Here is a 15005-nt window from a genome sequence, read left to right as displayed (position 1 = left end):
TCTTTTTTACTTATATATATATAACGCACTGTGTATCCAATCACCTGCTAAGGGATCTTCTTTTTTTAAAAATAATTGTAAAATCTTTCGATTTTTTTAGCGTGTTCTTCAAACTTCTCTGATTCAACATATTTCTGCCTTTCACAAAGTACAGAGCTACGTAATTCTGTCTAAAATCTTAGCTGTCTTCTCAACATACGTATTTTGAAACAAAATAGTAGTTCATAATGAAAGAAAATGGTGTGAAATAGAAGTTGTGTAAAAGAAAAGATTTTTTTATTGTCGTAGACTTTTTACTGCTATTTTAACATTAAAATTAAAAGAAAAAAATTGTTTTTAGCAAAGAACTAACTTTTTTTTTTTATCCAGAAACTGTTTCTTTCACAGCTGTAAAAGACGAGTGTTCATTTTGAAAATTAAAAATCATTACAAAAAAAAAAAAAAAAATGTGTTAACTTAAGAATTTGAAAGACTGAAGATTAAGCTCTTTATAGCTAAATTCCAGCACAAATATCGTATAATTAAAATTTCTTTCGGTAAATTAAAATTTTCTACCTCGGAAAAGTATTAGCTTGCGGCATCCCTGTCCAAGAGGAATATTTTTAAGATGCTTTAGCCTATAGTACTTTCCACTTTAAAATTTAAAATTCCATATTCCCCTACCGGCTAATTCTCCACTGGGTGTTGTAATTAAGAATAATATGGAGATTTTGCAAAAAAAAGTAACCTCTAAAGGCCATCTGTTCTTTCCTTAATCTGATATAAAATGCTACTCGGAGGATTTTGACTGCGTCCAATTCCTTTCGCCCCAGCAACTTTGCATCCTTTTCATGAAAAAGGACGCACATGTGTGTGGTTACGGAGTAGTCCCTTCATTAGTGCAAATGGATTACTTGGTAGCGGGGCTGAGAGATTTGTCCTCATTAAAGTCTACACTGAATACAATTAATGTTGGAGCTTAATCACTCACTTCCGTCTGGAAGCACCCCTCCTATTGTCATAAAGCATTTTCACGGGAGGATGAAACATAGTGACATTCCCTTTTAGTCATGGGATTTGCACTCAGAAGTGCAAAGTCACTAAGCAATTCTTTTTAATTCATGATTTTATATTTAACTATTTTTGAGTGTTGCGGAGAAGAAAGTGTATTTTTTTAAGTGCCGTAAGAATTGTTTTGATAGTTTAAAAGAATTTTTTTTAGCATCTCGTACTTAATAATTAACTATTTTCAAACTTGCAATATATGTATAATTTCTTGTATTTAAATGGATAACTAGTATTTTAAAGATATTTTTTTTTATTAATGAAAGTTTCTTTTATTAATTACATAATTAATTTTTATTTGGCAATTATAATCCATATCCTGTTTCATTTGATTATAGTAAATATGGTATTTATCTTTTGTAGCTATTTCTTAGAGTGAAGTTAAATTAAAATACTTAACTATTTTAACTATTTTCAAAGTGCCAAATTCATCATTCGACTTCCTTTCAGTAACCGAACTCGTGGATCTTGTCTGACTCCGTCAGACAGAGAGGATTGGCAGCAACAACAACAAATATTTTCAATTTTCTGCATTTTCTACATTCAATGTGCAAAAAATATGGTACAAAAGGATTAAGGGATTCTTTATTTAAAGAATGCTTGTAATGCTAGAAATGTAGTATTTACTATTAATTTTCTCAGCAATGTATTCATTCATGTATATTTTGTATTTTATTAATTAAAACCCCTTCTTCGCACTTGGTGAATAAAAAATAAGTAAAGAATCAATAAATCAGAGTAGAAAAACACTACGAAATTATGCTCATAACTGAAAAGCATTTACCGACACAAATTAAGAGCTTGATGGAAGAACCAGGAAAGTGATATTTTTAGGGAAAGTAATGAATAATTTGCCTTCTTTTAAATCTTAGCATAACTAATCATATATAATTTTTATTAATTTACTAATCACATAAATCACTTAACGTTATTGAAGTAAGTAAAACTTGTTTTTTCGCAGTTCATCCCATTAGAATAAAGATAAAATGTATTTAGCACATCTTGGCATGATGTTATTATTCGCGGACAAACAAATAATAGTCAAAATTTACCACTAACAAATAATTTTCTCGGGTACAGATACTTTTTGAGGGGCCGTAAAACACCTCTTTCTAAAGTATCGGTATTTAAACAGCTTAATATTGGTTCTGTTTTAATCTCCACACTGTTTTAATCACCTAAATATATCATTATAATATTTTATACCTATATTATCATATTTGGTACTTATTACATAACTCTTCAACATTTAAGTTTTGTAAAAAATATATTTGGCAGTGACAGCCTTTTAAAGCAGAATTTAAAAAAAAAATATAATTCTTATTAGAACTTGAAAAGGTTCTTGGAGCATGGCCATTTCTCTATCTGGCCTATAATTGACTGTTAAAATATTTACATGTAGTAAAGAAGCAAAGTTCTTGATATTCTAATCCATTAAAATATTAATACACTCTCTTTACCACAGAAAAAAATATTTTCTGAAATTACGAAATCCTCGTTGTAGAATTCTTATCAAAACTGCACCAATTACCAAAGTATCAGTAGAACATAATACCAGTAGAACACATTACCGTCAGTAGTGCACAGTATGTAAGCGTCATCTGTAAATGACTATTTTCTACGCTTCTCCAAAACGAATTTCTTATTAAACCTTTTTTTTCTTTAGCTTCGCTTTTTAGCACATAGCTTGTTTTTATTTTATTTCAATTAATCAATATTAATTAAGCATTAGTGTGAATAATATTATCGTTAATTTTTTACGGCTCCCCAAAATGAATAATTTTATTTCCTCCATTATTTTCGCTTTTCAGTGCGTAAGTTATTTTTATATCAATTAATATATTACAAACATTAATTAAGCATCATTGTCGTCAATGATAGTATGATGATTTCTTACCGCTCTTCTAGATACATATCTTTACTCCATTTCTTTTGCGTTCTAGTACATAGTTTATTTATTTTATTTCAATATGCGTATATTACTTAAATTAATTAAGCGTCACTGTCTTCAATAATGATATGGCGATTTCTTTTACGTCTTTTTCGTTTTCTTAGCGAATTAGTACCAGTTTTCAATAAATTTTGCCTTTGAATACATAAATATTTTCTTTATTCAATTACCGTTGATTTTAAATAATTATTTTTTTAGAAACACATTTTAAAAGAATTAATATAAGTAAAAAAAGCGTGTTGTATCAGACAACTTTAAAAGTATAAATTAGGTGACGTGGATCAAGCGTGCTACTTCATAATTAGAGCCCCTGAATTAGACCGTACTGATAGTATAGGAGCCTTACTCATAATGTTGTTCATTTAATTTATTAAATACAGCGAATATGAAATAATCGAATATTTAAATCCGCGTAATTAACTATTTTTTTTATCAAACAGAGTTATAAGCTAGAAATTATCACTGATTTTATCTTTAAATTATGTGAAAAACTGAATCACTTATAGAAAAATTTGATGGCAGTGACTTTCCTCGTGCTTCAAGCTATCTGTATGCCAAGTTTCATCACTTTCTGTTGAATGATTTAGAAGCCTATAAAGGACACCCATAAAAGGACATTCATTTATATATATGTAAAAATAGGAAGTGGTAAATGAAATAAAGCAAAAAAATTATTAGTCCCATCTTCTAATAAATTGATAATAAAATAAATCGGTTACCTGTGTTCGTTTTTCATTCTGAAAATGTCACTTACAATTTGGATATTTTAATTGAAATGTCATTTTCAATTAAAATATCCAAAATAATTTTAATTTCTTTATTTAATGTTATATGTTGTAATCTTTGGTGGCTTTATGTAATTGAAGTAAGCAAAGCTCGTTGTTTGTAATTTATACCATTGGAATAAAGATAAAATGTCTTCGCATGATGCTACTTCTCGCGACCGATTCATGATAGTTAAAATTTACCACTATTATTTTCTCATATACACTACTATTACCACTAATATTTTCGAGGGGCAGTAAAACACCAAATTCCAAAGAATAGGTGTTAAAACCGATTGGTGCAGTTTTAAAAATCACGAAATATATCAGTATAAAATTTTAAACCTGTATAAGTATACTTGGTTCTTATTAAATAACCCTTCAAAATGTGAGTTTATACATATTTGTCAGTAGGAGCCAGCTAAAGCCGAATTTTTAAAAAAAATATATTATAACTTCGTAAGGATTTTAGAGCATGACCATTTCTCAATATGATCTTTAATTCACTTTTAAAATATTTATAAGTAGTGGTGGAAAAAATTCTTTAAAATATTAATGCACTATCTTATCTACCACTGAAAAAAATATTTACTGAAACTACGGAAAACCCATTGCAGAATTCTTAACAAAACCAATTCGCCAATTACCATAATACCAGTAGTCCATATTACCTCAGTGATAAATATGAATTAAGCGTCATCTGCGAACGGCTATTTTTTACTGTTTTCTTAAGCGAATTTCCCATTAATCTTTCTTCCATGAGCTTGGCTCATAGCTAATAGCACATATTTTATTTCAATTAATACTATCAATATTAATTGAGCATTAGTGTCAATTATGTCAAAATGTCAATTATGTTAAAATATGCAGATTTTTTACGATTACCCAAAACGCGAACAAATATCTTTTTTACTTATTTTTGCTTTTTAGTTCAGAAGTTACTATAGTTTATAGAGCGGACTCATTCATCCACCTATCGTAACTCTGACCTAAATCAGAGAATGATCAATCTCTAATTGAGTACCCCTCCAGAGTCATAATTTATTAAGGGAACATGAGGACTTTGTGACCCGAGAGATTTATCATGCACCAGTCGCCATTTACTACACAGAGAGTCTTCGGCCGGCTGGATTTAAACTTTTGTTCTCATGAACGAGAGTCCAGCCCCCTACCAACCAAGGCTATCTCGACCATTGGTATCATTACTAAAATTAATTAAGTATCATTGCCGTGAATAATAATAATAAGGCGATTTCTTATGGTTTTTCTACGAAAAAAAATCACCTTTTTCCCTTTAATTAAACGTTTTAGTACAAAACTTATTTTTTTTATTTATTTCAGTTTGTCCCTAATACATAAAAAGTAATTAAACATCATTGGTGTCAACAACAATATGGCAATTTCTTCAGGTTTGTATTCGAATAAATACTCTTTCTCTATTAGTTTAGCATTTTGAAACACGTTTTTTTTAATATTTCAATTTGTATTCATTACCATAATCTGAGTCAGAATTTCAACTCAATAAAAGAAAGATTACACTTATAGTATCACTTAAAATTTAATATTCGCCCTAAGAAAAACAAGTATGATCCGAGCGACCAGAATATGGTAAAGGTTAGTGTTTCTGGCTTTATGGGAATACCAAAAATCATGATAATTTTTACCGAGGAGCTTTGTTAATGATATAGCAAAATATCATTTTATAAGCTGTGATAAAATTTGGTAAATGTGGTAAAATTATTATTATTTTATCATGATACCTTAGAGCTGTGCTCCCCAACCTTTCTTTTGTTTGCATTTTGATGGTTTTCATTTAATAATTTTAATTTAATTGTATTTAAACATGCCTTCAAGACAAAATACAATTACGTGAGTGGTATGGGATCAGCTTTAGGTGACGGATCGTAGTTTTAAGTTTATCTCAGATTAAGATTTATATCAGCTCCCAGTGAATTTATCGGTCATAGAAAGTCGCAAAAACCAGCACCACACTAAATAGAATGGAAGTAATTTCGTGTTTCTAGGGTGACCTGGTACCATTTGATCCACAGATCGGTATCGGTCCACGTCCCAGAGGTCGGGGACCACTGTGTTAGAACATGGCACATGAAATTCATTTATTTGATTGATTGAAATGCAATCACTATTCATAGAAAGTTTATTGCACGTTTTTAATTTCATTTTATGTTTAACTTATTACATCAGGTACGAGTAAGTAAAGATCAATTCGGATGGCATGTAATAAAGACGTCAGCAAGTTAGAAATTTGAAAGCTATCTGAAACCACGTGTTAATTTTACTTCTTACGTTTTTGAACAAAAGCAAAAATACATCTCAACAAATTTGTTTAACTTTGTAATTTGTTCGAGAGTATAATACAATATTTAAGGATGGATTTATAGCTTTCAAATATTTTGCAATACTTAAGGAGAATTGTTGACAGAACGTTAATCTATTTAAGACTTTTGCTTGCTTGAAACGAAATATTTTCTGAAATTTGTATAACACTTGTGCTTGTTACAGAGTATTATAAAAGGAAAATAGATAAGTGTTGATTGACTGAGAAATATTTACTCCTCATGTAAAGCTTTTGTTTGTTTACAAGTGTAATACAATTAATTAATAATTGCGCATTGGTGAGCTAAGAATATTTTAAAAATTGTTCAAAGCTAGCTTGTTCATTTCAAAGTAAAATGCAAATTATAGCTATGAAACGAGCAGCCAAAAATGTTTTCATAAATTTGCTAACTTTTTTGTTTGTTAGAAGTTTTTATATAATCTAAAAAAGGGGAATGAGTTTTAGAGAAATAGTTTCACAAATAACCTGACTTTATTAAATACATAAAAATGGACCACGTGAATCGAATGAATGATGGCAATACAATAATAATAAAAAAACGGAGAAGGCCGTGGTTGAGATGGGCTGATTCGGTGGAGTCTGATTTTTTACTATTAATGAAAGGAATTGGGGATCAAAGATAAATCAAAAGTCGTTATGGAAAAGCCCTCATAGGAAGGCATTGGCCCACATTAGGCTTCTTGGCCAGCTATGATGATGGTGATGAGTTTCACAAATTCCATTAACCTTAATGTATTTTTTAGAAAGTATAATAAAATATTTATGATGGCAAGGACACACTTATTGCATTGTACAATGAACACGGATAAAAAAGGATTTATGCAATTCTCTCCATGATAATTATGGCCACAATTTCTTCGTACATGAAATATTAAATAATTTTTCGTTTAAATATTTTCCTATTAAGTTTAATAATAAAATGCAACTCCACATATTTTTTGATAAGAAATTTTTTGTACTTACAGTTTCGTTTAGTTATTGAATATACACCGCTATAAACACCGTTGCTTGCTTAAAGGGGTTTCTTTTTCACTCGTGTATTTATTCAACGAGTTAAAGTTTACTTTTATAAAGTGAGGTACAAAATTATCTCTTTTATCAATATGAAGACATTTCAATATGAAAGAAATATTACTTTTAAAATATAAAACGTTAATTACGGTCCTGCGTCGTAAAAATTATAAATCGTTAAAATGTAATTTGTCTTAAATTAAGATAAAAATTCTCAAACTTAATTGAATTTTTTCTTAAAGGATGTCGAACGCTGTTTTAAATATTTTGCTTATGTTTTCGATAATTCAAAAATATAAAGAGGCAGTAAATGCCAGTGAATAAATCGGGATATAAATATGCTTTCTAAAATATTTTCTTGTATAACTGCTAGTTTTTGTTTGTCATGTTTTAAGAACCATTGAATTTAATTAAATAGACTTTTTTACTATTAGTTTCCGTTTATTAGAATTATATTAATTTTAAAAGTTTGTTTCTTTAATAAAAATATTTGGCTTTACTATCTCATTGCATGACTTTTATTTATTGTTAACAATTTAACCCATAAAAGTTATTCTACTTAAAATTCGTAAGGCCAGTAGACGCCACTGTTTTGGGTGTTCACCTTAACGTCACATTTTGCTTATTTTAAAATTTAATATAAACATAATAATATCAGTTATTTTAAAATTTAATGAAATTTGTCTAAATTTGAAATTTAGTAAAATTTGAATCATAAAATTTAATAAAATTTGTCTAATATTTTAACGTGAACTATTAATTTATTTATCTTTCAATGTAAACTATTAAATACAAACTATTAATTATAAAGTAAAAATTTATAGTCTCACTGTAATAAGATACCATACTTAATTTAAACATAGTTCGCAGTATATTTGGTATATCTCAAAAATTAATAGCACTTTATTTAAAACTCTTAATATAAATATATTTGAATGCTTTTAAATTTAAATTTAGTTCTTATTATTTAAATTCGTTGAAGAAGTGTGCTAGAAATTAAATAAATTTCAACTCCCTACAATCAAAAATAAATTCTCAATGAAATTTTAAATTTAATTTTGTTTTCAAACATCGTTTTGATTCGTTCAACTATCAAGCCTCCAGGGGTTTTCTTTCACGTGCATTTACAAACACAATTTATGCTTCTGAAGAAGGAATTAAAAGACGCGAAAATAGATTTTTTTAAAATTTTTAATCATTTAAAATGAATATATCGCTCCTTTTATTAAATGATTCGAAAATGTGGTATCTTTTTTTTACTTCAGCACCTAAGCATTAAAATTTTTTTAAAAAAAAAAACACTTCACTTTCGTAAAAAAAACTTTTTGGCAAATGGAATTAATTCTACTTGGAGTAAAAAATAACTGTCTGTGAATTTTTCACCTTCTATTTGTTTTCTTAATTCTGTCTTTAAGTTGCATGGTAACATTTGAAGAATCAGTTCTGTTGAAGAAGTTTCAACTTATTGTCAACAACAATTGTTCAACAATTTGAATTTCAAAAAGTTTTAACATTTTTAAAATTTTAGAATATTTTTTCTTCTAGAAAATATTCATTTCAAACGGGAAATGAAAAGTAGCTAAATCTGCAAGTTGCACTTTCATTAATTCTTAAGCTTTTAAATTTTTTATACAGTTGTTTTTTTATTCAATTTGCATCGTAACATTTCAATCTACATGCAAGAATTTTAAAAGTATTTTGAAATATGGAATTTTACTTCCATAAACACAATTAATTTAAAACAAAATTTAACTTAAAATAAAAGTAACTAGATATGTATATTGCTTATTTTACTTAAGTTATTTCAGGTTTGTGTTTAAGGATCCTTGAGGCATCTGTAAAATCCATAACATTACTGTCTTTCTATCGCATTTCATATACAGTGCTCCAAGAAAACGGACCAACCTACATAACTTTTGATCTAATGATAGGATCTTCACGTTCTTCGATTCCATCTTAATGGTTCGAGGACGTGACCTCAAGTACGTTAATTTATTAGGGCAGACGGCATTTTAAGTTACAAAATCAGACACCAAAACGTACTTTCTCTGCATAAACATATATTTTTTTGGTGGATTCAGATTTCTGACCCCCAAAATATAGGATATAGTCACAATCTGGGAAATATGGTCCTAATAGTTTGATCATGAGAGCGATCCAAAATTTGGATGTTCTTGAAATTTTATGTTTTGCGCATTTTGCCTGATCTCGAGAACTTTTTAAAATTATTGAAAAAAATTTGAAACAATTAAATTTGCTCATCTAAAGATAATTCTAAGTAAAAAATAAAAGTTAGCTAATATTTATTTCCTTTTTATGTTTTATTTAATAATAGTTAAAAAAATTTGAATTGCAAGATACAAACACTAATGTTATACCATTTTAAATTATCTAATCTTACATGGCAAAATACTAAAATTTGAACGAAATTGGATGAAAAGTTCCAAAGAAGACATAGAGAGTTTTAATTATTTGATTCTTTTAAAATCCGATTTCTCAGGAACTATTCGACAGATTTTGCACAAATTTTGTATTTAGCAATTTGAAATTGTATTCTTTAAAACAATGTAAAAAATATGTACTTTTGACTATTAGTAAATAAAATAATAAAAAATAATGCTTATTTATTAAAATTTATTTTTGGAATGGAATTATTCTTGGCTAAACCAATTTATAACTGTGTACAAAATTTATCAATTCATTCAAAAAATTCTCGAGATAAGTCGAAATACGCAAATGGTAAAGCATTTAGGGGCTGAAACTTTTCATCGCGCTCCTGACTAACTGATAGGGTGTCAGATCACTCCTGACTGATAGGGACCATATCTCACAGATCACCCTTACATATTGGGTGCCAGAAATCCGAATCCGTTGAAAAAGGGCATCTTTTTTCAAAGAAAGTATGCTTTTGTGTTTGATTTTGTAACTTAAAATATCGTCTGCACTAACTAAATAGCAAATTCGAGGTCACCACCACAAATCATCAAGATTGCACATTAAGCGTAATCATCACGGGGAAAAGTCTGGTACTTGCCAGTTTATATAACTGATTTAAATTCTTAGGCGGTTTCTTTGTATTCAGAAATCTAAGAAAATAGAGAGTCTTAAAACTTTAAATTCCTACAACGAAAATTTACTACCACTATGATAAACTAATAGCACCCGAGGTTACTTTATAAAAACAACTGTAGACTTTTAAAGTCTGTTTTAAAAAATACATCAATGAAATGCACTAAATCGCTTATGCAAATGGACAATCACATATTAAGAAATTATTTAAAAACTTGAATTTTTTTCTTTTTTAACAAAAATACTTATAAAAGAAGTGTTCATTTTTTTAAATAGCTGCGTTTATTTTTTTCTTTAATACGCATTTTGAGCTGTGCCTATTTTCGTAAATGCCCATTCCTGTCCAGATATAAAAATTCACAGAAGAATTGTTGGAAATCGATTTCATTTACGTTTTGCAAATATTTTTTTATTTATTTAGAAACAAAACTTGCAATTTTTATTTTTCAAGCGTAAACTCGACCACTTGGCGATATGGAACTGAGACGTGTCTTTAATTAAATGCGATTCTGATTGACATGATAAGAGGAAATTCCAGAGAAATATTTTGGCACAATATGCAAGAATTGAAGTCTAAGGAGAAAAATAAATAAATTTCAACAACAGACATTTTAACAACTATAAGAATAAATACGATCTAATGGTTTGGACGCATACCAAAGGTTAAACTAAAAGAAATGTTAAAATATTATTAGAGAAGATCTAGAGAAAAACCTTTATCTGGATCAAGATCTAGAGGAGAACCTTGATCTAAGAGGAAAGATAAAAGAAAAATTCAAATTACTCAGAACTGTGGACTACAAGTTAAAGGCTACCAACAGAAAAGAATAGTCCAAAATCTTGGAGTAGCTTTGGGCAACTAGGAACTAGCGCTGTGGCGCCGGGATTATGAAGAAGGATTTAATTTCTATCGTAACATTTGAATCTGCATGAAATAAAATTCCTTTAGTATATTTTAACAATGCAGTATTATACATTAGAATGGGATATTAATGTTTTTGGAAAACTATATTCGTCCAAATTGCATCAGATTTTGCAACTCATTTATTTTACATTTTGAAACACTTTTTTGTTATCCAGAAAAGGATTACATTTTCGAAGTTAAAAAATAACTTTCTTAAAAATCATCAACCGATTTTAATAGTTGTTATGTTAAGAATGTAGTCAAATTAATTTTTTCCCATGCGTTACAAAAACTTATCCGATACAAAATATGCTTACCGTTTTTCTTCACATTTCATTACTGCGAACTTGTACGGTCGTTAGAAAAGATTTTACAAAGGGGCAGTAAAATAGACCTAAATAATGAGTATGTTCTATAAAACAAGCTACTTCACCTACCGACTGCGATATTCTGATAGGTGCGCCCATGTTTAAGGAGTCGTGAGTTCCATCCCCACCGGCCGAAGGCTAGCCGTGAGCAAAATGTTGATTGTGGCACGCTAGATCAGTCAAGGTCACAAAGTCCTCCAAATTCTCATAATAAATTAATACCTCGGAGGGGGGGGGGTACTGGATCGAGATGGACTGTGCTCTAGTTCAAGTTGAAATTACGATCTGCAGGTGAAATGGATAAATGGCGTGAATGTGTCCTGTCTGTAAAACGAGCTGGGACGTATGTGTGTGATAGAAGTCAAATGCTGGAAAAGAAGAAGAGATGCACCCCTATACATATATATATATCTACAGTGGCGTACGCAGAATTTTTTCAAGGGGGGGGGTTCATAATTTTCAGAAATTACTAAAAGAAATTCGAGTGTGTAATAAAGCACTATTGTTTCCCTAATTTAAACAGCTAGACAATTTTGACTTTTTATTTAGACAACATTGTTTAGTTAAATTTTGTTTTTATTTTTTGAGTTTAAGAATATAATTTTTTTCATAATAAGAGGTAAAATATTTTATTTTTATTAAAAAGTAGGAATAAATCAAGCCAGAAAAAACTACTCATACTGTAACAGCTACCTAAATAATAACCGTATAAATGTGAATATTCCATAGAAAACCAATGAATTTAACCAAAAAATAACTTACCAACAAATAGGGAATTAAACCATTTTCCAAAACGCTAAAATTTTATTGATTTATACAGTAATATCCAAACGACGGGTTTTTTTTTTTTGCAAGTTCGTTTAAAATGTCTTCTACAGCTGGGGTAAATTTTCTTTGAGTGCTTAAGAGCGCCAATCCATTCATTCTATTATTTCCCGTTGAGTTGCGTAAATAAGTCTTCAAACGTCGTAAAGTCGAAAAGGATCTTTCGTTTGCACTCGTTGAAACAGGTAGAACGACCAATATTTCTAAGAGTTTGAAAATGTTTGGTGTTATATCTTTATTGCACGTTCCAAGAGCATCCACCGCAGTTTTTGGAACACTACCTCCGTCTTCACTATTCCCTTTTAATCTTTTATACCAGAGTTTTAGTTCAGACTTAAGGCTTTCTTTACAGGTATCCAAATCTTGAGCGTAAAACTCCACTAATGCTTCAAAAGCCTTTATGTTTGAAGGATGGCAAATGAAAGGATCGGCAGGTAGAAGACACTGTAATCGTTTCAAAATATCACGATGAGATACAAATCTTAAGTCTAATTGTGTTATAAAATTTTCTATAAATGGAATAAAAACACTAACTCTGAAATATGTTTCCGGTGTCGATGAGGGATCGCGAAATTATCGCGATTTTTCTGTCTTCCCGTTATTCTAGGGATTTGCATGGAAGTGGAAGATCCAATGCTAGTTAGCATAAGAGAAGAAGAGCTGAATATTTCAGGGAATGTTTCAGTGGCATTTTCGCGCATTAATTTTAGATCTTTAATGACATCTTCTGCAAGACTCACTGCCTCTATCGAATCTATGCTTGTTTTTTGTAGGTATCTACAGAGATGGATTGTTATGGTGAAAACTTTGTAAATGCACAAAAGAGATATTACGAACTGGCAATTAGATACTGTGCACAGCAAAGAATTAGCCTGGGTAACTGATTCCTTATCCTTCCATTCTGATATTTTTTGTAGTGTTTCGGCGATAGTCTCGAAAAGTTCCACCACAGCGGTTACTGAGTTGTATCTTTACATCCAACGGGTTGCACATAGCTATTTAATTTTCTCCCTCTCAGAGCCGGTTTCCATCTCCTCTATTGCTGAAGATAGGACATGCTGTCTTTTTGGCGTATTTAAAAAGTCGTATAATGTTTTAATTGTCCCTAAGCAATTTCTAATGCCAGTTATTTCGCATGCATTTGATACAGCCAAATTGAGGCTATGAGCAGAGCAATGTACATAGAGTGCTGATGGGACAATACTTCTTACGTGGGTTTGTACACCATTAATTTTTCCACTCATTGATGCAGCACCATCGTACCACTGTCCACGTAACTTTTTTATATCAACTTTCATAGACTGTAATTGGTCTAATATTGTTGTTGCTATTGATTTTCCGGTTAAGTCGTGCACCGGAATGAATTGCAAAAACTGTTCGGTGATGTTAAAATTTTCTTTATCGACATATCGAACGCACAACGATAATTGCTCTATACCTGCAATATCAGTTGTTTCATCTGCAGGAATGGAAAAGCAAGTTGCATCATTAATCTTGCTGACTAGTTTTTGCAGGATTAAAATATTGCAAACCTCAATAACTTCGTTCTGAAATCGAGGGCTGGTATACTGAGCATTTTTTCTGCTTGACTCTAAAATATTCTTAAGAGTCGAATCGTTCTTAGTCCGGAAACGAAGCAATGCCCGAAAATTTCCGTCGTTCTCTTCACCTGGTTGTTCAGCAATTATTCCCGAATCCTTATGTCCTCTTAGAGCGAGACCTTGATTTCCACAAAATAGGATGGTTTCAATGATGGGAGTAATGTATTTTCTATTTTCTAATTTTTTTCCGCTTGCAGCACTGTCAACTTGTTCATCCACAGGTTTCATCTTTCTAAGTAAAATATCGTTTAATGTCCCAGCAGTTTCGATCGATTTTTTGTGATAAAGATATTTCTCGTGTTCAGAAAATCGCTCTACAGCATTTTTCCATTTGTCAAATTTTACATTGCACAGTTGGCCTAAAGGTTGCTTTCCAGAACCGGCACCACTTGGGGTGAAAAGTACACAAAATTTGCAAAAAGCACCACCCTTAACCTCTGAATATTATAGCCATTTCCAGCGATAAAGCCATTTGTACTGAAATTTCAATTTTCTTTTTCCTTTTTCAGGAAAAACAAATGCTGGATTGGGTTCCCAAACATTTTTAAGTATATCCAGTTTTTTATCCTCGCATGTATTATCTTCTGAAAAAAGTCCAATGTCATATGGGTGGGAAGTAACACTTTGAGGGCCGCTTTCACGTTCATCAGATTCTGTTACGATAGAAACGTTTTCTTCAACGGAAGTATCACATTTCTGTGCAACAGAAAAACTTACATTGGTAATAGATTCTGTCACCTCACTAATTTCAGGTCGTGATTTTTTCTCAAAGTAATTAAAGATTGTTAAATTCTTGCGTTTTGACATCCTAAAGATCAAAGAACAGCAAAAATATATACTTATATATTGGCACAGAAATATCCGCTAAGCTACGATCTCAAAGTTTCGAGCTGGAATGAATAACTTCAACGAGCACAGTGTCACCAAAACGAAACAGATTTAGAAACTTGCTCCGAAAGACAGGCGGCAGAGATAACTCTTAGTCAGACTAACTAACTCCACTGTACTCCGTTTCCCCTTTCATATAATTTTTTTACCGCATCTACAAAATTCTCGAATTGTCTCAAAGACGACAGAACGTCTAGGATTCCAGACCTCGCGAATGCCAG

At 30.4% G+C, this 15005-nt stretch overlaps 1 protein-coding gene across 1 annotated transcript; it reads right to left on the bottom strand.

Annotated features, from left to right (window-relative positions):
* Positions 1–10889: 10889 nt before the first annotated feature.
* On the bottom strand, positions 10890–14703 carry LOC139426639 (uncharacterized). Its single transcript, XM_071186076.1, has 4 exons — positions 14375–14703; positions 13500–14284; positions 12436–12783; positions 10890–10948 (listed from the first exon to the last, which is right to left on the bottom strand). The coding sequence occupies exons 1-4, from the start codon at positions 14701–14703 to the stop codon at positions 10890–10892; spliced, it is 1521 nt and encodes a 506-aa protein (XP_071042177.1).
* Positions 14704–15005: the final 302 nt, after the last annotated feature.

The sequence above is a fragment of the Parasteatoda tepidariorum genome, chromosome 1 (assembly GCF_043381705.1).
Source record: "Parasteatoda tepidariorum isolate YZ-2023 chromosome 1, CAS_Ptep_4.0, whole genome shotgun sequence".
Classification (NCBI taxonomy): Eukaryota; Metazoa; Arthropoda; class Arachnida; order Araneae; family Theridiidae; genus Parasteatoda; species Parasteatoda tepidariorum.
Note: the sequence above shows the minus strand (reverse complement) of the source record. Positions and strands in the feature narration are given on the sequence as shown.

Bases quoted from the DNA above. Each gene is read 5' to 3' on its own strand.
- LOC139426639 (XM_071186076.1), bottom strand. From the start codon at position 14,703: ATGTCAAAACGCAAGAATTTAACAATCTTTAATTACTTTGAGAAAAAA. The intron at 14,285-14,374 runs GTACAAATGGCT...TTTCACCCCAAG, and splicing joins AAAAGAAAATTGAAATTTCA to TGGTGCCGGTTCTGGAAAGC. The intron at 10,949-12,435 runs GTTTGAAGACTT...CTTTCCTCTTAG, and splicing joins ATCCTTTTCGACTTTACGAC to ATCAAGGTTCTCCTCTAGAT.